This window comes from Cucurbita pepo, chromosome 3 (genome assembly GCF_057944985.1).
Source record: "Cucurbita pepo subsp. pepo isolate OVF chromosome 3, ASM5794498v1, whole genome shotgun sequence".
Classification (NCBI taxonomy): domain Eukaryota; kingdom Viridiplantae; phylum Streptophyta; class Magnoliopsida; order Cucurbitales; family Cucurbitaceae; genus Cucurbita; species Cucurbita pepo.
This window is the reverse complement of record NC_141800.1, coordinates 2,956,971-2,980,405: the sequence shown is the minus strand read 5'-3', so window position 1 is coordinate 2,980,405 and position 23,435 is coordinate 2,956,971. Positions and strand designations below refer to the sequence as shown.

General features: G+C 35.7%; 4 protein-coding genes and 1 non-coding gene across 7 annotated transcripts; 4 read left to right on the top strand and 1 right to left on the bottom strand.

The window, feature by feature from the left end:
* The first annotated feature begins 3,337 nt into the window (after positions 1–3,337).
* LOC111789750 (2-aminoethanethiol dioxygenase, putative (DUF1637)) lies at positions 3,338–5,881 on the top strand. 2 transcript variants are annotated; one of them, XM_023670431.2, is made up of 5 exons: positions 3,347–3,861; positions 4,417–4,535; positions 4,634–4,817; positions 5,189–5,395; positions 5,471–5,881. In XM_023670431.2, the coding sequence occupies exons 1-5, from the start codon at positions 3,636–3,638 to the stop codon at positions 5,599–5,601; spliced, it is 867 nt and encodes a 288-aa protein (XP_023526199.1). In that variant the 5' UTR covers positions 3,347–3,635; the 3' UTR covers positions 5,602–5,881. The 2 variants fall into 2 exon arrangements, with proteins under 2 accessions (XP_086978836.1, XP_023526199.1); XM_087122710.1 differs by lacking the exon at positions 4,417–4,535 and having other exon boundaries at positions 3,338–3,845.
* A 1,347-nt stretch (positions 5,882–7,228) lies between these two features.
* On the top strand, positions 7,229–9,596 carry LOC111785879 (uncharacterized). Of its 2 annotated transcripts, none has more exons than XM_087122709.1 (5): positions 7,229–7,451; positions 7,626–7,675; positions 8,136–8,259; positions 8,366–8,473; positions 8,793–9,596. In XM_087122709.1, the coding sequence occupies exons 1-5, from the start codon at positions 7,274–7,276 to the stop codon at positions 9,413–9,415; spliced, it is 1,083 nt and encodes a 360-aa protein (XP_086978835.1). In that variant the 5' UTR covers positions 7,229–7,273; the 3' UTR covers positions 9,416–9,596. The 2 variants fall into 2 exon arrangements, with proteins under 2 accessions (XP_086978835.1, XP_023522009.2); XM_023666241.2 differs by having other exon boundaries at positions 7,233–7,520.
* A 1,462-nt stretch (positions 9,597–11,058) lies between these two features.
* LOC111791380 (uncharacterized protein At3g28850) lies at positions 11,059–12,986 on the top strand. The gene has a single exon (XR_015420238.1). It is a non-coding gene; the product is annotated as an uncharacterized protein At3g28850 (transcript).
* A 1,108-nt stretch (positions 12,987–14,094) lies between these two features.
* LOC111785883 (uncharacterized) lies at positions 14,095–15,067 on the bottom strand. Its single transcript, XM_087122026.1, has 2 exons — positions 14,448–15,067; positions 14,095–14,337 (listed from the first exon to the last, which is right to left on the bottom strand). Exon 1 carries the CDS (start codon positions 14,927–14,929, stop codon positions 14,453–14,455), a length of 477 nt encoding a protein of 158 aa, XP_086978152.1. The 5' UTR covers positions 14,930–15,067; the 3' UTR covers positions 14,095–14,337; positions 14,448–14,452.
* Positions 15,068–17,305: 2,238 nt separating this feature from the next.
* LOC111786108 (cullin-3A-like) lies at positions 17,306–23,255 on the top strand. Its single transcript, XM_087122585.1, has 2 exons — positions 17,306–17,805; positions 20,840–23,255. Exons 1-2 carry the CDS (start codon positions 17,645–17,647, stop codon positions 22,878–22,880), a joined length of 2,202 nt encoding a protein of 733 aa, XP_086978711.1. The 5' UTR covers positions 17,306–17,644; the 3' UTR covers positions 22,881–23,255.
* The last annotated feature ends 180 nt before the right edge of the window (positions 23,256–23,435 follow it).

The following is a 23,435-nucleotide window of genomic DNA, read 5'->3' as shown; positions in this document are numbered from 1 at the left end:
TATTATTTTGTATATAAATATCTCAAACTTTTTCCTCCCACGTGTAATTTGACTTCTCTCTCTAGTTTGATCGTTGAATTGTCTATTTTTTTCCTTATTTAATTTTAAATCAAATAAAATTAAAAATTATTTAATTTGAATGCACAAAAATATCAAATTAATCAAATCAATTGTTTGGTTTGTTTTGTAACATTTTCTCTCTCTTCTTAAAAAATTAATATTTAAACCGCCCTTATTTCATCTTTTATTTCCTTAATTTTCCAAATATCTATTTTAGTTTATAATGTGCAGACAATGTTATTATTGATTGACAATAATTTAGTTTTAAATAAATTCTATCGTTAAAAAATATAAATATTTTTACCATTTGTAATCTTAAAAAATAGTTTTGAAATGCTATTTTCATACCTTTCAAATTGATTTTACAAAATTTAAAACATGTTTTAATATAATTTTGAACGTAAAGGTACAATAAATACCGATTAAAAATATTATAGAGCTTAAATTATATTATTGTTTCATGCAATAGAAACAGTTAACCCAAATACGCTATATTTCACATTAAAATGTATGAAATTTCTTAATTATTATCTACGAAAATACAAAAAATACAAAATCTGACCTAATCTATATTTTTGGTCATTAAATTAATATCTACAATATACCAATATTGTATGATATGGAGATGACAATATGGACGGTTTATACATTAATCACTTAGCTTAGTTAGTTAAGATGAAAATAATTCCATAATTAGATAAAATTAAAATATGTTCAAAGGATAAAAATAGGAAATTTGCTTGGAAATAATTTGGATAATGACTTATTGGAGAGGACTTTTTGTTTTTTTTTTTAATATTTACTCTAATTTATTTGATTTTTACATTTTTTAAAAAATACATTCATATTATTTATTTTTTTACTCTAAAAATAATAATAATAATAATAAATTAGTCGTTTATAATTTAAAGGAGCTCACTTCACCGTCTAAAACTCTTTTTTTGTTTTATTACGATGAGCTCGTTATCTATCTAATATTTTTCATTGTTTATCATCATCCATTTTCAACCGAGAAACAATAGATTTGTAGAATAACGAACCTAATTTTCAAGCTGACATCATATTTAATAAGTTAATTAATCAATCATTTTGTTTTTTTTTTTTTTTTATTGGAATGTCGGATGAAACATTTTGTGTGATTGCAATTTTGTTGGTGGAATATTTTGAAAAATGAGTAAGGAGTCAAACAAAGAAAGTTCAAACTTTTAGCTGACCAAAGTCAAGATTCAAGGATGTAATCATTACATGAACGTGTCTTTTCCAACTATTATCTCGTTCTAATTCATTCCAGGATTAAATTTGTAAATTCAATTTTGACTTCAAGTCTTTCACGATAGTATTTTATTGTCTACTTTAAACATAAGCGGTGTGAAACTCGAAGAAAAGAGAGTACATGAGTTGTAAAAGTCAACCACTAGTAAATATTGTTTGCTTTAGTCTATTTCGTATCATCGTCGGCCTCACAATTTTAAAATGCGTCTATTAGGAAAAGGTTTCCATACTCTTACAAGAAATGCTTCGTTCACCTTTTCAACCAACGTGAGATCTCACATGAATGAGTTGAGATGACATCCGAATAAAAGCAATCATGAAGATAGGATGACTAAGAATGAGGACAACATACTGAAAAGACTCGTGTTAGTTTGTGGGGATAATTTTCACTCTTAAGAAAGGGGAAGTAACATGTAGGGGAATGTTAGAGTCATCAAGTATTGAATCTGAATTTTGAAGCATAGGCATGAGTCACAGAATATGTCATATCTATACATAGTAAAATAATCTACTGATTTACTGGTTTGTTACCATGGATCGAGAATCTAGATTTACTAGTTTGTTATCAAAGAGAATCTATGATTTTCTGGTTTGTTACTATGGACTAACGCCCACCATGTAATTCTCATTACACACATTTATAAATACATGAGGTCATGACAGTGCCATTCAACCTAACGAAGCTCTAATGACTTTCCTTTTAGTTTTAAAAAAATATCTCATGCCAAACAGAGATAGTTAGATAATTTTTCTTAGTTGTATATCTAAGATCTTCCGACATAATTATCACAAAATAGAATATTTTTCATAGATTTTGAACAAAAAATTTTAATTCTCTCCCCTTTTAAAATCAAACATTGAACCAAGAAAAAAAAAAAAAAAACAGCTCACTTTTATAGACTTCGTAATTTTCCAACATACACGAAAGGAAAACATGATCTCTTCCCGTCATTGAAATTTTAAAGAAAACCGTGTACATTGTATACACTTCTAGAAGGATACTCGTGCACGGGTAAACAACTTTAGGGTTTTGTGTATCCAATTATTTTTTGGATAGTTATTAAAATCACTATATATTAAAAAAATATATCAAAATTTTAATGTAGCTTATTATAAAATAATAGGATTCACAACAGTTCATAAGAGTAGTTGAAATTATTATTAAATGAACTCTTAACAATTAAGACATTCAACATATAATATATAATGAGTACAATATTTTTTGTCCTTTTTTGAGCCAATAAATAAATTTTTATTTGTTCTTAATTAAAATTTATATTCATGCAATCCATGCAGAGACAGAGACCATGGGTGCAGCATTATTCTCAGTAATTAGTCTCTTAATTTTTTTATTTTTTTTTCAATTTTCACTTTTTAAAAAAATATTTTGAACTGTCAGCCAAAATATAAAAAGGAAATAAAATTTTAAAAACTATGTTTTTTAAAAATATATAATAAAATAAGTAAACTATGGGTAAACGTAAACAATCAAACTATGGGTAAAGTATTTTTAAATTTAATTTTAGAAGTAAATTACAAAAAACAAAATTAGTATGTAATAATTTAACGCACATGAATACAATTTAGTTTCTATATTAAAATAAATAATGTTATCTTTTGAATGTTTTATATTACAAACATTAAATTTTATATAACAAATTATATACCCAATTTTAATTGAAGGTGAATATTTGACTATGCCCAAATGAAATTTTGTTCGAGCTTATCTTTTAATTTAAAATTTGACCGAGTATAAATTATAAGTGAATTATTAATTTAGCGAGCATTCAAAGATTAAGATTGTTTTTTTAATCCTAATATGATACAAAATTGAATTATTTTATTGTTTATTAAAAAAAAAAAGTGAAAAAAAAAAAGAAGAAGAAATTTTTAAGTGTGAAATTTGGTGAGGGGAAAATAAACCCCACCTGAAAAAAAAATAGAAAAAAAAAATCCACTGTTTGGAACAGCCCACTGGAATGGTGGGAATGGCCCCTGGTTTTCTCTTCTTCAAACCCATCGTTCTTTCTCTCTCTTTCTGTGCGGAAACCTCTCCCTTTTATACCCCTTCTGACTCCATTCTTTCCATTTCTTCTCCATACGGAGATGACCATTTTTACACCTTCTTTCAATCGCTACTAATCTGTACCCTCTTCCCCTGTTTCTTGGCCTTTTCGCTTTTCGATTCTATCCAGATCTCCGTTTTTCCCTATCCTTTTTCGCTTATTTTCGGGGACCCTTTTCCCTAATTTCACTAATTTTTCACTTCCCCCCTCCAATTTCGACCAATTTTTGGTGGGTTAATGGGGATTGAGCGATATCTGGCTGATCGCAAGGGGAAACAGTTTTGTGAATTACGTAAAGAAACAACTACGAATAACAAGTCGAGAAAGAACCGGCGGCGGACTAGGAAGTCCTCGCCGTTGCCGGTTCAGAAACTCTATGAAACTTGTAATGAAGTATTTGCTTCTGGTGGGATTGGAATCGTTCCCCCTTTTGAGGATATTGAACGGGTACGAGATGTTCTGGGTATGTGTTTGTTTTTGTATTTAATTCTGAACCTCATTGTTAATTGAATTGAATTGAATTCCCAATTCTGATTGATAATGTAGTTTCGTGTTGTAATCATAAGCCTGTCTGTTTCCATTTTTTTAATGTGTACAAATTGTACGAACCTCGTTTGTGAAAAGCTTTTGTGTTGGGTTTTATGTGTTTTTTTCAATGTCCTGTTGGATTGTATATTTTAGCTCTGTTTTCTGCTGCAACTTGCACTGCCTGCTGCACGTGCTGAGTATCTATTTATTTATTATTTTTCTTCGTGGTATGTCTGTTCTTGATATTGGTGCTTGAGCTATATTGGTTGGATAATGATTAGCTTCAACATCCACATAGTTCAGTTTTGATTATAGAATGAGCTAAGCCCATCTCAATTTCTTAAGTTCATATGCAAATTAGGAGCTTGTTGGGATGGTTTTCAGAGTAACTCAATCAAAACCAATTGGTCTGTTTTGTGTTATTGTCATTTCTTCACTTAGTGTAGCTGTTTGTTTTTGTGTTACTGATAATGAATCTTGTTGTATATAGATAAAATGGAGCCAGTAGATGTTGGGTTGTCGCCGGAGATGCCGTATTTTCGGACGACAGCCGGTCGACGAACTCCTCCTATAACATATTTGCACCTCTATGAGAGCAACAAATTCTCTGTATGCATTTTCATTTGCTTTATTAGAGAGCAATCTAGTTGTGGAAGGCTCTTAAATTTGTACAGTTTTTGACCGTGTGTGTTGTATTTGTGGTGCAGATGGGAATATTTTGCTTGCCTCCTTCAGGTGTCATTCCACTTCACAACCATCCTGGAATGACAGTCTTTAGCAAGCTTCTCTTTGGGACCATGCACATTAAGGCATACGACTGGGTGGATGGCGGCGCTGTGAATGGCACGTCTACACGTGCCAACGTCTCGCGTGGCAGAGCTCCTTCAAGAAGTGAGTCTCTATGCAATATTGTTATGTGCTCACTCTACAATTGGTTGAAATAACAGTCATTTTCAACCCGGTTGAAGAGGGAAACGAAGCATTCCTTATAAGGGTGTGGAAACCTCTCCCTAGCAAATACATTTTAGAACCGTGAGATTGTCATGTCAGCAATACGTAACGGGCCAAAGTAAGGATTTAAATGTCAATATCAATGGAAGTATCTAAAAGGGTTGATGTTGATGGGTTGTCTGTGTTGATTGTTATATAACCAAAACTGATAGGGCGAGCTATGGATTACATGAATCTCTTTTGCGCTTGGTCGATGAGATTAGTCGAGATACATGTAAGTTATAGGATTTGCTAAGATTGAACATCTCCAGGTATTCGGTTAGCGAAAGTCAAAGTAGATGCAGACTTCACGGCACCATGCGACTCGTCGATTCTTTACCCTGCAGATGGAGGAAACATGCATTGCTTCACAGCTGTGACAGCGTGTGCAGTGTTAGATGTGCTCGGCCCGCCATACTCCGATCGAGACGGTCGGCATTGCTCATACTACCTTGACCATCCCTTCACAAAATTTTCAGGTAGGTAGTGAGTGTATAATGAAGTGGATACAGGAGATGTGTGATTGACATGATGATTATGTTGGAAAATGACAGTGGAGGAGGGGGTTTCGGTCCCAGAAGCAGATAGGGAAAGGTACGCATGGCTTGAAGAAAGAGAGCAACCTAAAGACTTGGCTGCCGTTGGAGCAGTGTACAAAGGGCCAAAGATAGTAGAGAATCGATGAACTCTCTGCAAATGAGATCTTGTTCATTCCATACAGTGCTGTCATGGACTGCTACCATTTGTGTGCAGCATACAATCTTTGTTTACTTCTAGAAGAAACAACAGAGAGAGAGAGAGAGAGAGAATTAAAATAAGGTTCTTTTATTGATGTTTCTTGTTTTGTGGAACATGAATTAGGTGCTCCCTTCATCCTTCCTTCTTACTGTTTTTAATCATGTTTTGTATGTATATATAGTGGAGTTAGAAAGGGACTGAGTATAAAGGAGTATTTCAGTTTGTCATGTTTTTAGACAGTTTCGCCTTAAAACGACAAAGAATAAGCACGAGAATGAATGGCTTCCTTTTGTGTTCGAAGAAAATGATAATTTGGAGCGTGAAGTTATAAAGCTATTACGAGAATGGAGTTGTAACTGTTAAACGAACACGACTCTCCACAATGGTATGATATTGTCCACTTTGAGCATAAGCTCTCATGGTGGCTTTGCTTTGGGTTTCCCAAAAAAGGCCTCATACCAAGATCAAAAGGCCTCATACCATGGAGTTATAGTATTCCTCACTGTAAACCCATGATCATTCCTTAAATTAGTCGATGTGGGACTTCCATCGTCCAACAGTAACTATTGTTCTTGTGTTCTTGTGCTGGGGCTCGTATGAGAGAGAGAGTTTCGTTGTTCGTTTAGTATAATCGAAATTAGTGTTAGGGTTATAGGGTGTGGGTTTAAATTCCACTTCTGACAATTTTTAGCTGGCGGACCCCTGATTATATAACTCATGTTTTTGATGGCTGACCTCGTGTTAGGTCTAGCAGGTGTTGATGCAGGTGTAATTTTACCAAACGGGAGAGTTGACGGGTATCTCTATAATACATTCTAAAATTGTTCTACTTAATTTTATCTCATACGATGCCTCTAATGGAACTAAAAAATAAGTATTAGCTTTATGAAATATTTATAATATGTTTAACATCATATTATAAAGATGAGGATACGTCCAAGTAGTCTTCATGTGTGAGCAGCAGATAACTCATCCTTTGGGCATTGTTGTTAACACTAAAAAGAATCTCTAAGCTGGCCATTTCCACATCCATTATTTATTACCATTTAAAAAAAAAAAAAAAAAGTCCAATTAATCATGCCCCCATGTGCCGATGCTTCACACTTCACTCGGTCTCAACCATTTTATAATCGAAAATATTTATTTTTTGATAGATAAAAATGTAAATGAACATAAATAAATCTTTTTAAGTGAATTTAATGCCTCCAAATATCCGGGATTTCTTGGAAAATTTATATTATAGTTGGTCCCTTATTTTATTTGGGACTGATTTATGAGAGAAAATGATACTATAAATGGTCCTAATCACTTGATTTTTTAATATGAGTAGGACTCAACTTTCTACTAATCCTTGTCACCCATGGAAAAGAATACTTTTCCATAAGAAAAATCATAGGGAAAAGGACTCATTTTGACTTGTTGCCCACTGAAAGGGCAAGATAAAGCGGCCCACTACACTGCATTGATGGTTGATCCATTGGTTATCGTCCAAAATTTAGTTTAATGATAATAAATTTTACCCTTTTTAGTTTTCTAAGTCAAACCCACCACTCACATGTCTCTGTTCTGCCAGATGGGTCTTTCAATTTCCCCACTTTTCTTCTTCTTCTTCCATTTCGATGCTTCTCTTTATAAGGTCGCTGAAGCAGATATGGAGGAGGGCAAAATCGCTTCACTCTTTGGCAAATATGGGCAAGTTTTTTCTGGGGTTGTTCTGTGTTATTGCTTTAGCTGCTTTTGGGATTGCTAATGCCTCTGAGAAGAAGCGGGAGATTGGGATTTTTGAGCTCAAGAGAGGTGACCTTTCAGTGAAATTTACCAACTGGGGTGCCACTATTGTGTCTGTTCTTGTACCAGACAAGCATGGTTTGTCCCCATTTTGGTCCCCTTTTTTTGTAGGGGTTTTTAAGGTTTCTGTTCTTGTGTTTCTTAATTCGTTTCCCTTTTTCTCTTATGGGTTTCTTTTTTCAGGGAAGTTGGATGATGTTGTTCTTGGGTATGATTCTATTCGGGAGTATCAGGTGAGGTTTTAGCTGTTTTGAGCCCTTTTTTCTCTTCCAATTGGTACTCTTGACTGTGAAGTTTGATACCTCTAATCCTGTTTTTGTGTTCTTCTGTTTGGTTTATAATTGCTCCCACGGTAAAAAGCCATGGGAAATCAAAACATCTCATAATCTTGGAATAATTATCCATGTGTGGCCCAAATTCTGTAGGATTTTTATGATGTGATACTTAAATTGAGAAACAAATTGAAGTTTGTTCTTCTGTTTGTGATTACGTTAAACATGATATTGTTTGATCGTTAAATTACATGTTTAGTCTTCGAATATCTGTTCGTTTCTTCAAAAACAACTTTCAATTTTATACCTACTAGATCTATAACCAAACTTGGTGTTCTTTGATCTCTGAGTTTCCTCTTTGGAAACCCTTTTTTTTTCATTCAATTCAACTAACAAAGAAAAATGTTCTTTACGTTTTTAGAACGACACGACGTATTTTGGTGCGATTGTTGGACGAGTTGCAAATCGAATCAGTGGCGCGAAATTTACTCTGAATGGAGTTCTACACAAGCTGATTGCTAATGAAGGCAACAACACACTTCATGGTACATTATTTCACACAACTTGGTTTTCTGTTTGGTTTGTTTATGAACTTTTCAGGCATTTTTTTGTTTATATCTAGAATAGTTGATGAGTGATTTGTAATGTTAGGTGGTACTAGAGGCTTCAGTGATGTTGTCTGGAAAGTAACCAAGTATGAGAAAAGTGGTAGCTCTCCTCAAATCGTTTTTTCCTACCGCAGTTTCGACGGTGAAGAAGGTGAGAACGAAAATAGTATTGTGAGATCCCATATCGGTTGGAGAGGAGAACGAAACATTCCTTATAAGGGTGTGAAAACCTCTCCCTAGCAGACACGTTTAAAACTGTGAGGCTAACGACTATATACGAAACATTTCTTATAAGAGTATGGAAACCTCTCCCTAGCTGACACGTTTAAAACTGTGAGGCTGACGGCTATATACGAAACATTTCTTATAAGGGTGTGGAAACCTCTCCGTAGCAGACATGTTTAAAATTGTGAGGCTGACGGCTATACGTAACGGGCCAAAGCGGACGATACTAACCATTCTTTTTGCAGGTTTTCCTGGTGATCTATTGGTGACTGCCAATTACACACTCATAGCAAACAACCAACTGAAGTTAACAATGAAAGCCAAGGCTCTAAACAAGCCTACCCCTGTAAATCTAGCTCAACATACATACTGGAATCTTGGTGGACATAACAGTGGCGACATTTTGTCGAATCGTCTTCAGATCTTCGGATCCCGAATCACGGTTGTCGATAACTATCTGATTCCAACTGGAAAGTTAGAATCTGTGAAAGGAACTCCATATGATTTTCTGAAGCCCCATAAGGTTGGAAGCAGAATAAACAAGCTTCCAAGAGGGTACGACATGAACTACGCGCTCGACCACGGCACCGGGGACGAAAAGGTGAAGAAAGCAGCAGTGGTGCACGACGAGAAGTCGGGACGGACGTTGGAGGTATCGACAAATGCTCCTGGGGTTCAGTTGTATACAGGGAACTATATAAAGGACGTGAAGGGGAAGGGGGGGTTTGTGTACCAAGCTCATGCAGCGCTTTGTTTGGAGACACAAGGATATCCTGATGCAGTGAACCATCCCAATTTCCCTTCAACCATTGTGACTTCTAAGAAGCCTTACAATCACATTATGCTGTTTAAGTTCTCAGCTAAGTGAAGTGTTTTTACTCATGTAGCTTTGAAAATAAGGTTCCTCTTCTTTCTACCCCTTTTGGAAGCTCGGAAAGAATCTTCGAGGTTGAAAATAAACAAAACTCGTTCCCGTTCATGTTTATGTTCTTGTTCTTGTTCTTGAATGTGTATAAAAGCTCGAGAAAATTTAACCACTCTTTTTTAAATCATTTTCAAAGTTTTATTTTAATTCTTAATCATTGAAATTGTTTCAAAACAGTTTCTTAATCTAAATTTTCTCTCTTCGACTGATCTCTATTATAACGTTTTTGTCGGTGTATAAAATATTTTTATAATACATAAATCCAATATGGATAAGACTCGAACAAATTTCCAAATTTATCATTTAATCATGGTTTAAAATATGGTTACTTTTTTTTAAAAATGGTTAAATTCTAATTATTTAGTATGGAAAGTAGAATTGATGGCAAGTAAAACAACCTTCCATATGTAAATACATCATTTCTTTAAAATTCACGTGAATTTGCAGCATCTCAATTTTACAATAAATCACAGATAAAATATTTTTATTTAATTTCTTCTCAATTTTACTCTGATATTGCATTAAATAATCTCGCTAATTTCTTTTTTAAAAAAAGTAGGCTTACAAATATTTCAAACCCGTGCCAAATAAAATTTAAATTTTTTTAAAAGAAATTTGGTTTTGGCATTAATTAAACTTATGCTTAAAGACATGTTTGAAACGACTAGAAAGTATGGTGTTAAAGATATGAAGATGCGTACGTACTTTTTAACTAAAGGTAGATGTATTTAATTATGTCTTCTAATCTCGACCCAATTTTTTAATCATGTTTTATTTCTCTATACGTTAAGTTATACAATACCAATAATACAATAATAATTAATTATGAATCTTTCTAATATAAGTATTAATAAATAACGGAATTTAATAAAAGTTAATTGAATTGAATTATGTGATCGTAAATGATTGCGTCCTCCTCATGTTTTAGAAATTCATCTGTATAGGAAGAAACACTTAACCCAAAGGGAAAAATAAAGCAAAAAAGAGAGGGAGAGATGGGAAAAAAAGGCAACAATAATCAACATATTATAAGACGGAAAAAGGTCGTCATGCACAAAGCTCCCATCAAAGCGGGTCAGTCATGGTGATGATGATTAAGTCTAATGTTAGTAGATATTGTTTGTTTGAGTCTTCTCTTTCGAGCTTCTCCTTGGTTTTATGCACAATTATTTTACATGATTGTCGGTCGAAGTTAAGTCTAGGATATGTCTCTATTACTACTACTTAGATACAACAATTTTAGTCTCTCCAAGGAACATGATACTGTCCACTTTGAGTTCGAACATAGTGAAATTATACTTACAACGTTCATTCTAAACATCTTGTACGAACAAATACATCGTTCTTACGTACAAATTCTCCGCTCTTTTAGCAGATTCGTATGGACAATAAGGGTTTGTTTAATCAGTCATGCTTGGTTCATCAGCTGCAGCTATGATGGCAACTGGAAATGGGAGCTGTGAGATCCAAAGTTCTTTACTTTTTTTCACTTTTAGAACAATGGACACAATTGTCGGAAACACAACAACCTAAAAGCTCACGTGCAGCACGTGCCTGCCATGGCCACACATGTCTCTGTAATTATTTGCCCAAGGTTGAAGATGAAGGGAGATAAAAGTTAAAAAATGGGTTTGGATTTTGTTGAGGAAAGTATAAGTAGAACGTCGGCATGGAATTTGGGTTCTGAATTCACCACTTTTAATCCGCCATTGATGCTTCCTCTCCTTCTTCTGATTTGCTATGAGATTTCCATTTCTGCAATTTGGGGATTGATTTTTCATTCACGATCAGATGAAGAAGAAAAAGGGGGAACTAGGGTTCTTGCGATTGTTGGAATGTCAATTTGTTTTGTCTTTTGATTCAGAAACAATTTTCTTTGAAATCCACCGATTTCGTTCATTCACTTCGTAATATTCATTCCCTTTTCATCCGATTCAACCAAGAAACAGAATGTCGCTTTGAAAAATTTGTGATCGATTTATGTTATCATTTCTTTTACTGTCTATCTAATTCGTCAATGGGATGTGTAAACTCGAAACCAAATCGGTGCCGGCATTGCCGGCGGCCGTATTCGCCGATTTCTCGAAGCTACTCTATGCAAGTTCATCATCCACCACAGGCCAAAGGCGATAGTTATCATGTCGTAGCCCTAACCTCCTCCACATTAGGCTCGTTGGAGCTCGGAAGTGATGGCGGTGGCGGTAGCGGTAGTGTTAATTATTGCTGTCAGTCGCAGAGGAGCGACAATTCCAAGACGATTGAGGATTTCAGAATGGGATTGGCGGAAGCGAAGACATGGTCGAACATAATCAGAGAGAAAATCCCGAAAACCGCATCGAAAACTCCGATCAGAACGCCGCCGGGGGAGCCGGAGACGATCAACATATGGGAGCTCATGGAAGGGCTAGAGGATGTTAGCCCTCTCTGGTCTCCGAGCCGATATCGAAGCTTCTCGTTCGATTTCGGTAGCCGTAATTACGATTATCGATCTCTCATCGATCAGCCCAAGCCGATTCCGAAACAAAATGGTACAGATTCATCTCATAAACCTCTCTGGCTTCGATTAAAAGAAGAAAAAGATGAAATCGATGATGGGAATTTGAACTCTGATTCAATGGCTTCCGATTTCGTCCCGGAAGTGATTTCATCGTTTCGAAAGTCTCTTCAGCAGCTCACCCCGGATCACTCATTTTATCTCCGTCCGGTGGAGAACACAAAGCACCAACAGCCGCCGTTAGCCGCCGTGGAATCTAAGAAATTCTACAGTTGGCCGGAGGAGAAGAAGAGGGATAAGGTAATTCTATACTTCACGAGCTTGAGAGGGATTCGTAAGACATATGAAGATTGTTGTGATGTTAGAAGCATTCTGAGAGCAATTGGGATTCGTGTAGACGAGAGAGATGTGTCAATGCATAAAGGGTTTAAAGAGGAGCTCAAGCAGCTATTAATGGAAGATCAGAAGAGCTTGCCCAGAGTGTTCATTGGGAGAAAGCAAATCGGTGGCGCTGAAGAAATTCGCAGACTACACGAAGATGGGCAGCTTGAGAAACTGCTTGAATGCTGCGAGAAGCTTGAAAATGACGATGGGGGAGTCTGTGAGGCATGTGGGGATATTAGATTTGTGCCATGTGAGACATGTTCTGGAAGCTGTAAAGTGTTTTATGAAGAAGAAGAAGAAGAAGAAGAAGCAGAAGAAGAAGAAGAAGAAGCAGAAGATGGATATGGCTTCCAGAGGTGTACTGATTGCAATGAAAATGGGCTTGTGAGGTGCCCCATCTGCTGCCATTAATGGCTCTTGCAAGGTACAAATCTGAAAATTCTCTCTGTTCTTTCCTTTTGTTTGTACAGTGGAGAAGTTTTGGAGGATTAATTGGGGAAAATACAGAACAATAATGTTATGTGAAGCAGTTCATCCTCTTCTGTGTGTTGAGAAAAATTGTATACTTAAAACCTGAGATTTTTGTATTCAGATTACCAAATACAGAGTGTTCATACCAGAAGCTGATTTCTGCTCTGTTTTAATCTTGCATTTTACCAGAAACCAGTATGAGCCATTCATGATTGAATCGCAATTGAGTTTGATTGTTCTTGAATTTGTTCATTGTTTTGGTTGGTTTTCAATCTAAAACCCATTTCATTTGGGCATCAATCTTTCCATTCAAGAACTGAATCAGAATCAATTGAGATCCAGTAATGAAGAACTCTGATAACATATGATCTTAAAGTTGGTTGTTTTTATAAACACAATGGAGAGACATAATGATAAGATGCACCATCTTGTTGTTGAAAGATAGAATGTATTATAAAGGAAAATCACTTTTGGACAAAGTGATTTGATAATTGGTTGTTGTCAAAAGCATGGCCCATTTATTTCTCTTCAAAGGCACCACTGCAATTAGATCATCATGTGGTGGATATCTTTCACAGTCCTAATATCGCCGTCTATCTAGAACTTTCATGTTCGGTGCTCACGATTATATCGATAGTATTAGTGATTTAGAGGAGATCTCTCGAAAAGTATTCCGCGCTAAATATTTAAAAGGAAAAGGAAAATTTTAATTGCCCTTAAATATTTGCATGAAGAAAAGGAAAATTTTAGACTATATGAGATCAATTTCTAATAATTAATCGGTTACGAAAATGTTCCATTAGGTTTGAATTTAACTAGCATAAAATACATATTTCGATCCAAAAATTATAGATTTGAATTCCTTAATTCCATGTATTCTAAATATGAGAAATGATTTAACTTTTAAATTTTGATAGTTTATTTTGAAGAACAAATATTTTAAAAATCATTGAAGCTAAAGAGCACTTTTTGTTCCAAAGTTCAAAATAAAGACAAATAAAAAATTCAAAGTACAGGAGCATAATTAAAAAAAAAAAAAAATTAAATTGAGGTGTGTGTTTTAGATTATTTTTTAGTTAGTAGTTGTTTTAACAATTTTTTTTTTTTAAAAAAATGTACTTCCAATTAGTTTTTGTGGAATCAGTTTTCTAAAAGGAATCATTTTCGAAAACAATTTCTATTACAAGTATCCGTAAATATAGATAGACCTTCGGAAGATATCCAAGTTTTGAATGGAGAGATCAAAGAAACAAATCAGAAATGAACTCAAAGAGAAGAAGAAAAGCCAGGAAGTTTATTTACAACATCAGGATTCATGCATTTTTTTTCTCTCTGTTTCACGATTGAGATTAGGCTTTACACAGTAGAGGTTTCATCCTTCAAATTTTTTGATCGTTCCATTTCGCTAATTTTGCCCTAACAAATTCAAACAAACCCTACAACTATGCAGCCATATACCAGAGATCAAAACTTCCCCCAATTTTTCACTTCCTGCGCACTCTAACTAATATCTCTCCTGCAAAATCAGTATCCAAAACTAACTCAATCACGAGAATCGAAACCTTCAGTTTCCTCAAAGATTTAATTAATTTTGCAGAACCGAAATCGAATGAAGAATAATCGTACCTTGTTTAACTTATAGTTCTGTATTTGTTCTTCCCGCTGAGCGGCGAGCTAGGCAAGATCGGCCTCGAGAAAATTACAACATTCATCTGAGAACTAACGCGATCATTATGATAAGAGTGAGGAGGATTATGTCGAACATCGCACCAATCTCCGATCGAATTAATCTTCTCTTTCGCGTTGAAGCCTTCGCCGATGTCTTCACCAAGATGCAAATCCTCCTCTCTGATTCTCCGAATCTGGTAATGAACATACGCCATTTTCTTCCTCCAGTCCGCAACCTTCGCTACTGATTTCGGCGACTCAGTTTCCTCCGACGATCCTATACTTTCCTGATCCGTTTCCACTTCCTTGCACGTCTTCGAAGAGTGAAAATCACAAGGATTACAAATCGACCTCATCGACTCTGCCTCCGCCGACGGAAACTCGTCTTCGCCGGTGCCGGAGATGAATGGTTCTTGATTCTCTTTCAACTGCTTCGTCATAACGACGGCGTGTACTGGTGGTTCAGTTTGTAATTCTGTTTTTCCTTTGCCCTTCCTCTCAAGTGACGCAAAAACAGAGGCCGTGCCTGTGTATTATATACTCTGGAGATTAAAGGGTGCGATTCCAGGTGATTGCCTGGCGGAAGGCACGTGCGGAATGATTGGGACACGTGTTAAGTGACAATGGGGTTATATGGAAAGGTCAAAAAACCGTTTTCCTCTTATAAGGAAAAGGGTTTTCGTTTTTTATTTTCTTTTTATGGATATTTCTCTCGCTGTTCGCCACGTCACTAGTGCAATTCCACCTCTCCCACGCCACGTCATTTTAATAATCCGTGGTGGTAATTTTTTCGTTACGTGGCGAAAGAAGAATGGTAAGGTAGATTTTGGTGGATGCGATAAACTTGCATGTTTCTTAGGGAGGAGATGTGGCAGGACGTGAGTGGGCGCAGAGTGGTGGGTCCCAGACGGTGACCGAGAGTGTAAGTGACGTTAGCAAGGTCTTGGGAGACAGGTGGCATGGGAGGGTGGGAATTTGCAAGTGGGACGGCGGGTGATGGATGGAGCGTCACGGCCTTTCACGATCTGACGTGTCCTCAATAATTGTATTATTATAATTACAAAAGAAAATTGCATAAACGAGGAATATAAAGTTTGCTATAAATACCTTCTAAAAGTTTTGATTTGATCGATGACTTCGTAAATTATGAGATTTATAACGTTTATATTTTTTATTTTTTAATTTGATCCATAAAAACTAATTAAAATAGAATTGAAATTTGATTAAATAATAATTATATTTAAATTTTAAAATAAAGTTTTGATGTTGATTAATAGATTAAAATATTATCGTAAGGTAAATAACTAATTTTGAGAGTAATATTGACCATCTATTAAAATCAATAATATAAATATTAGTTTATGTATCAATATTGAGTAATAGACGAAATTAAAATTTTATTGATGTAATTATAATAAATATAATAGTTATTAAGTTAATTAAAATTTTATGAGTTAAAATGTAATAATTAATAGTTAAAATGGGTGAAAAATCAAGTTATGCCTTTATTTATATACACACACATTTACAACTTAATATTGTATATTAAAAAAATTACAAATTATTATACGTTACTTCTCCCTTAAAATGTTATTCAAAGTATTTTAAGAAATAAAACCTTAATTATCATTTCAAATGTTGTTGATAAGATCTCTTGCCATGGTCGCTGTTAAATTAAAAATTATATATATAAATATGACGTGGAGATCAGTTATTAAAATGAAAAATACATGCTCATGTACATAGTTAGTGAGTATGAAAAAAACTTAAGAGGTTTATCAAATATGAAACGTGATCAGCTAGTGAACCACAACATATCTTCAAGTTTCACTTTAGTTATAAACTAATTATTTTTCAAGTGGATGATAAATAGTATTGGAGTTAAGTAGTAATCTTAAAAAATTGTAGTTATGGTACGAGTTGTGGTTGAGCTCTATAGGGTCGGTTAAGGTTTTTTTGACAGATAATGTGAGATTCCACATTGGTTTGATAGAGAAACGAAACAATTTTTATAAAAGTGTGGAGACTTCTCTCTAACTAACACGTTTTAAAATCGTAAGGCTGATAGCAATAGGGCTTAGCCAGCTATAAACTTCACAAATAATAATTATCATGGAGTTGAGTGTTTAGTTTAGTTGTACCATTAATAGCCATCTTGAATCTTCATGTCTCTGGTACCAACAAAGAAATTGAGAGATTTTGAGTTGGATTGTCCAATTATTTAAAAAAAAATTAAAGTCAATTGCTAGGGTGAAGTCTGACAAGTCTACAGCTAGGTTGTAATCAAATTTACTAACAGCATCCTAGTTCATTATGATATAACGAGTGCGACTATGAAGAAGTACTAAAAGGAGTGCGACTGTGCCTGTAAGTCTATATGAGGTGGTGCATTGTGGAAGTAAGGAACTACGGATAATGAAGAAGATGAATTGACGAAGAAGAAGAAGAACCGAGTGGGTAGTGGGTAGTGGGTCGTCGGTTTAGTAAGAAGGACATGGGTTGGGCTTGGCAACTCGTTCTCTTCTTCTTCTTTTTATGCAATCGAGTTAAGTCGGGTTGACTTGATGTTTTGCACAATGAACATGTACCCAACTCGAACCAAATCGGGTTCTAAAAAATTAATTCAACCCAATTTTTATAATTTAGGTCGGATAGGTTCGGGCATATTAAAATTTTTAAATTTCATTAAAGTTTTAAAGAAAAAGAAAAGCAATAAGTTAGACCGGTCTGATCCATCCGCCCCAATTTGGCCCGGCTGCAAAGCCTGTCTGACCCTCCCAAGCTTGGGCAACCCATCTCAGTTAAATTGGAGGAAAAAGAGAACCACGTCGAGAAGAAAAGGATAATTTCAATTAAAAGTGTAAATTTTTGTTCCATTGTTCCTTTTTTCTCTTCAAATTGTTGCTTTCAAAAATTGTCCAGGCGCTTCTTAAATCCTCTCGATATTGATTTCCGTGTTCTTTCCCTCGTCCAATTTCTCATTTCTGTCTGTAATCCATTTCCCTTTTCTCAAATCTTCTTCCAATCATTCTTTGTTGCTTGCTCTTTCCGTGAAAATTGATCCGTCTGCGTCTTTCCAAAACCTAGGGCTTCGTTGGAGGGTTCGACCATCCAATTAAGATTAAGGGTTTTCTGGGATCCGATCTTTGGAAGCCATGAGTGCGCAGAAGAAGAGGAATTTCCAGATAGAGGCCTTTAAGCACCGGGTCGTGGTGGATCCGAAATATGCTGAGAAGACGTGGAAGATTTTGGAACATGCAATTCACGAGATATACAATCATAACGCTAGCGGGCTCAGCTTCGAAGAGCTTTACAGGTTGCTTCCGCTCCTTTTCATTTCACGTGTATAGCAGCGTGTTATTTCGCTCTCTATTTGCTGCAACTCTTGGATGGAACTTGAGATTGCAACTTGTGCAATGAGTTTTCTATTGAAGCAGCGATTCTCATATTACTTCTCTGTTGCGCCTATGTGTTTCAGAGAATGTGCTTTTAAGGAAATGTTGCGACTTACATATTGCCCTCCTGCTTTATGAAGTAAGGCATCATAGTTATTTGCTAGTCTTATGTATGTGTCCGAGATGGTCCTGAATGGATCTTCTATTTGCAAGGACATTATCCTACTCAATGAGAGCAAAACAATTGACGAGAAGTTGAATAACTTGGTTCACGAGCCTCATGAAAAATTCTTGGAGTTTTAGTTGAACCCAATGGCATAATAAGTTATTTATAGTCCTTCTTTCATCTAGAATGCCATCGTCTTCTATAATCCTTCTTTTAACTAAAGAAAGATGTCTCTAGTTATTCTTCTCATATCCCTTTTGATTGACGATTTTTAGAAATTTTTTTGCGACCACACAGTTGATTGAGTGAATTTGGAATTTGACAATCATTTTGTACAGTGCCCTATTGTCTATACTCAATACTCATGCTTCACATTTCTTGTTTCTATGGGGTAAGTGGCAATGGGGTATTACCAGATTAAATATGACCTTTTTCTATTTCTTAAACTTGCTGATGAAATGTTTGATATCCTTATTGATTTATGTGATACTCATGTAGAGGTAGGTTTGGTAAGGTAGATCCATGTGTAAGAGGCATGTATTTCTAATATTGCGCATTTGGCGTAAAAGAAAGGTTCATTAGACTGGCTAATAAGAAAACAGTACATTTTAAGTTCTACTCCACAAACTCGGTTGGAAGCCTCTCCTTTAACTGCATATAAATCATAGAAATAAATTAAGAAAGATCATGAACAACCTAGAAGTCCCTTTTTTAGGACTTCAAGTTGTTCTCCACACAGTTGATTGATGGCTTCTCCTTCAACTAGTGTAGCCCAGAAAAGAACATATCATGATTGTCTAGGAACCTTCTCTCCTACAAGTGTACAACTAGGAATAAACGGGATGGTCTCTATGAATTCTTTAGCTTTAGGGATATGCAGCTAGATATTTTATACTTCTGATCCATTATCCCCTTCGGACTAAACAGACTAATACCATTGTTTCAACAAACTTGGCGTCAAGATGTGGTTGTAGTAGTTACTATGATCCTTAATCTGACTACAGATTACAATTTGTAGCTGGCATGACCACTTACAGAGATAACCACCAAACCATTTCAATTTTTGCCTACTTCATGACCCTTCTTGAATTTCTACACATTTTGGCTCTGATTTTGAAAGTTCCACTTTTGTTCTTTTCGTTTTTCCTTATTTTTTATTTTATTTTTTATTTTGTGGAAATGTGTAGCTGCAAGCTACAGCATTGTAATTCTGTGTAGTTTCCATTTTAAGCTTATTAAGTTACTGTGATTTTGTCTTTTGAGGACATTGTTTGCAAGTACGTTATCTCTGCATTCTTGCTATTTTGTTTTTTTGTTCAATTTAGTATCAAATTGTTCCAGTAATCATATTAATGTGGTTCCTTTCTAGATTTATTTTTCAAATTCTTTTGATAATTGTGCAATCTTGGAAGGGCGGGTTGCAGTAGAGTTAATCCTTCTTGTTTTTTTACAAATGCCAACGAAGGTAGCTAATCTCTTGGAAAGTAAAGTTCAAAACTATCTTTGGGCTAAAATTGGTGCTGAAGAAGGGTACCACCTCACAAGTTGGAAATTTCTCTTTAGAACAAAGACAAAGGAGGTCTCTGTCCCGAAAACTTGAAGAAAAGGAACATTGCTTTTGCAGCTAAGTGGAATTGGAATTTTCCCTGTTGAAAACTTGCTAGGGAGATTAATAGTGGATGACAAAATATGCAGTTGAGCTTTTCAAAATAAAATGTGAGGTTGATAGTCATGGATGGTTACCAAAGAAAGCATCAGTAAAAGAAGCCCATGGCACTTCATAAGCAAATGCAGACAACCCATTGAAAAATATCTTAATTTCAAGGTTGGAGATGGGAGCAATGTGAAATTTTCGGGAGACATATAGCTGTGGGGGAAACTTTCTTGAGGAGAGATTATCAAGAATCTACCATGAGACACGAAATTGTCTAAGATTAGAGACTGCTGGAAGGAAGAGAGCTTTCCTCACCAATCACTAATGTATCCCTAATAACATCCGTATCAGATGCCTTTGTGCTATTCACCACTGATGCTCTAACACATCTATATGCATGTAGGATAACTGCACAGGGGTTCAAATGTTACTTGTTTGTGATAGTTATCATCATACCTGTAGATTATGTTATCAGATGCATTCCAATTTAAGTATGTAAACTTTAACCAATCAAATTGTTTTATTTTTTGCTCAAGGTGATTTTGAGTATTGTCTAAGCATGTAACGGGAGGGTTGGAGGATGGACTTTTCTTTGTGCATTATTAAAATTAAATCAGTGAGTGTTTGTTGAACTTGTGATTTGTGCATGTTTTATGGTTAAAATTCCAAGTGATAATGATTTTGAAGGGATAGGAATACAATTCAGATGAGATTTCAATTGCTACCATGTAGATCTGCTTTTTAGACTTCATTATCTCTCTCTCTTTGCATTTTTAGTGTACAATTATTTCACCGCTGCCTGAAAAAAAAAAATTGGATTATTATTTTATGTAATGCATCCGCTTCAAAGCTTCTTACACAAATCAAGTTATTTTGCGTGTGGACGGGGTAGTAAAGTGGCTTCAACAATTTGTTGTTGTAGCTGACATTATCAGCTAGTTTGTGACTACTTTACAGTGTTAACTACATTGTTGTATGTTTTCAACATTCATTTTTATAAACTTGAGCAAGTATTTTACTGCTGGAGTATAGTAGGAACCCTGTTTATTTTATTGCTTTCAAGCCTTTTTGAGTGTATCTTGTCATTCTTGAAAAATATTTTCTCTCCTGATGATTAAGCATCTTATGCATTTAGGAATGCGTACAATATGGTGCTGCATAAATTTGGGGAAAAACTTTACTCTGGACTTGTGACCACAATGACATTTCATCTGAAAGAAATATCTAAAGGAATTGAAGCAGCTCAAGGAGAACTTTTTTTGGTAGAATTGAACAGGAAATGGGCAGACCACAACAAGGCTTTGCAAATGATCCGCGACATATTGATGTACATGGATAGAACTTTCATCCCAAGCACTCACAAAACTCCAGTTCATGAACTTGGTTTGAATCTATGGAGGGATGTTGTCATCCACTCTATCAAAACCCAGAGTAGACTCCGAGATACTCTTCTTGAACTTGTGCATATGGAAAGGAGTGGTGAAGTTATAAACAGGGGTTTAATGAGGAACATTGTAAAGATGCTTATGGATTTAGGCTCTTCTGTTTACCAAGAAGACTTCGAAAAGCATTTTCTTGATGTCTCTGCAGATTTTTATCGTCTCGAGTCTCAGCAATTTATTGAGTCTTGTGACTGTGGGGATTATCTGAAAAAGGCTGAGAGACGCTTGAATGAAGAAATAGAAAGAGTATCCCATTACTTAGATGCTAGAAGTGAACCTAAGATAACCAGTGTGGTGGAAAAAGAGATGATAGAAAGTCACATGCAAAGATTAGTCCATATGGAAAACTCAGGCTTAGTAAATATGTTTGTTGATGATAAATATGAAGATTTGGGCAGAATGTATAACTTGTTTCGTCGTGTACCAAGTGGACTCTCTATAGTAAGGGATGTCATGACATCTTACATCCGTGATACAGGTAAGCAGCTGGTGACAGATCCTGATAGGATAAAAGATCCTGTGGATTATGTGCAGCGACTCCTTGATTTGAAGGATAAATATGACAAGGTTATCAGCTTGGCATTCAACAACGACAAGACGTTCCAAAACGCCTTGAATTCCTCATTTGAATATTTTATCAACTTGAATGCTCGATCTCCAGAATTTATATCCTTGTTTGTAGATGACAAGCTACGTAGAGGATTGAGAGGAGTCAGTGAAGAGGATATAGAAATTGTGCTAGACAAGGTTATGATGCTTTTTCGTTACCTTCAAGAGAAAGATGTATTCGAGAAATATTACAAGCAACATTTGGCCAAGAGGCTTCTGTCCGGAAAAACTGTCTCTGATGACGCTGAAAGAAGTTTAATTGTTAAGCTCAAAACAGAGTGTGGGTACCAATTTACCTCAAAGTTGGAGGGTATGTTCACTGATATGAAGACATCCCAGGATACAATGCAGGGTTTCTATTCAAGATTTGGTGCTGAGCTAGGAGAAGGTCCCACACTAGTTGTGCAAGTTCTCACTACAGGTTCGTGGCCTACTCAGGCCAGCACAACTTGCAACCTTCCTCCAGAAATTCTTGGGATATGTGAAAAATTTAAAAGCTACTACCTTGGGACACATACTGGCCGAAGGTTATCTTGGCAAACGAATATGGGGTCAGCCGATCTGAAAGCAACTTTTGGTAAGGGCCAGAAGCATGAGTTGAATGTTTCGACGTACCAAATGTGCGTGCTAATGCTGTTCAACAATGCTGATCGGTTGAATTATAGAGACATCGAGCAAGCCACAGAGATTCCAGCAGTAGACTTGAAAAGATGTCTACAGTCGTTAGCCTGTGTGAAAGGACGGAATGTCCTCCGGAAGGAGCCAATGAGCAAGGACATTGCTGAAGATGATGCATTTTTCTTCAACGACAAATTCACGAGCAAGTTGTACAAGGTGAAGATCGGTACCGTGGTTGCACAAAGAGAGTCCGAGCCAGAAAACCAGGAAACTCGGCAGAGGGTAGAGGAAGACCGGAAACCACAGATTGAGGCAGCGATAGTCAGAATAATGAAGGCGAGGCGGGTATTGGATCACAATAACATCGTCGCAGAAGTCACGAAGCAGCTGCAGTCAAGGTTCCTTCCCAACCCCGTTGTGATTAAAAAACGAATTGAATCTCTTATTGAGAGGGAGTTTTTGGAGAGGGACAAAGAAGATAGAAAATTGTACCGTTATCTTGCGTGAACTTGAAGAAGCATCTACGATTGCCCTTAATGTGTCCAAAACTTTATACTACGGGCTCATTGTTATAACTTTGATGAGTTGCAATATTACCATTGAATTGCTGCAGGCTTGGGTTGGTTAGATGAAATGTCATCTCTCTATTGCCCACCTCTTTCCCTTTACGCTCTTGATCTTTTGGCTTCTTGTTGCTGATTATGCTTCTACTGGTTCCACTAGGATATGAAATCCATGGTGAAAGGTAGCTTCAGAAGGTTTAAAGGCGATACTCCACAAGGAAGGTCTGAGAAAGCAGACGACTTGTACATTGTATTTTCTTGGATTTATAGTGAACTCGTCCAAATTATGAATGATTAGATTGCCTGCCACTTAGCTTCACTTTTGGTGCAACCTCTATTATTTGGAACCTTGACTCTACAAGGTGATGCCTATCAATGGGAGTAGAGATGTCCCTCATTTAGAGATTCCCTCTATGGAACTTGTGGGGATCAATTTTTTTTTTCATTTATTATTATTTTCTTAAAATAGTTATTTTAAAAAATTTCTATCTTTTAATAT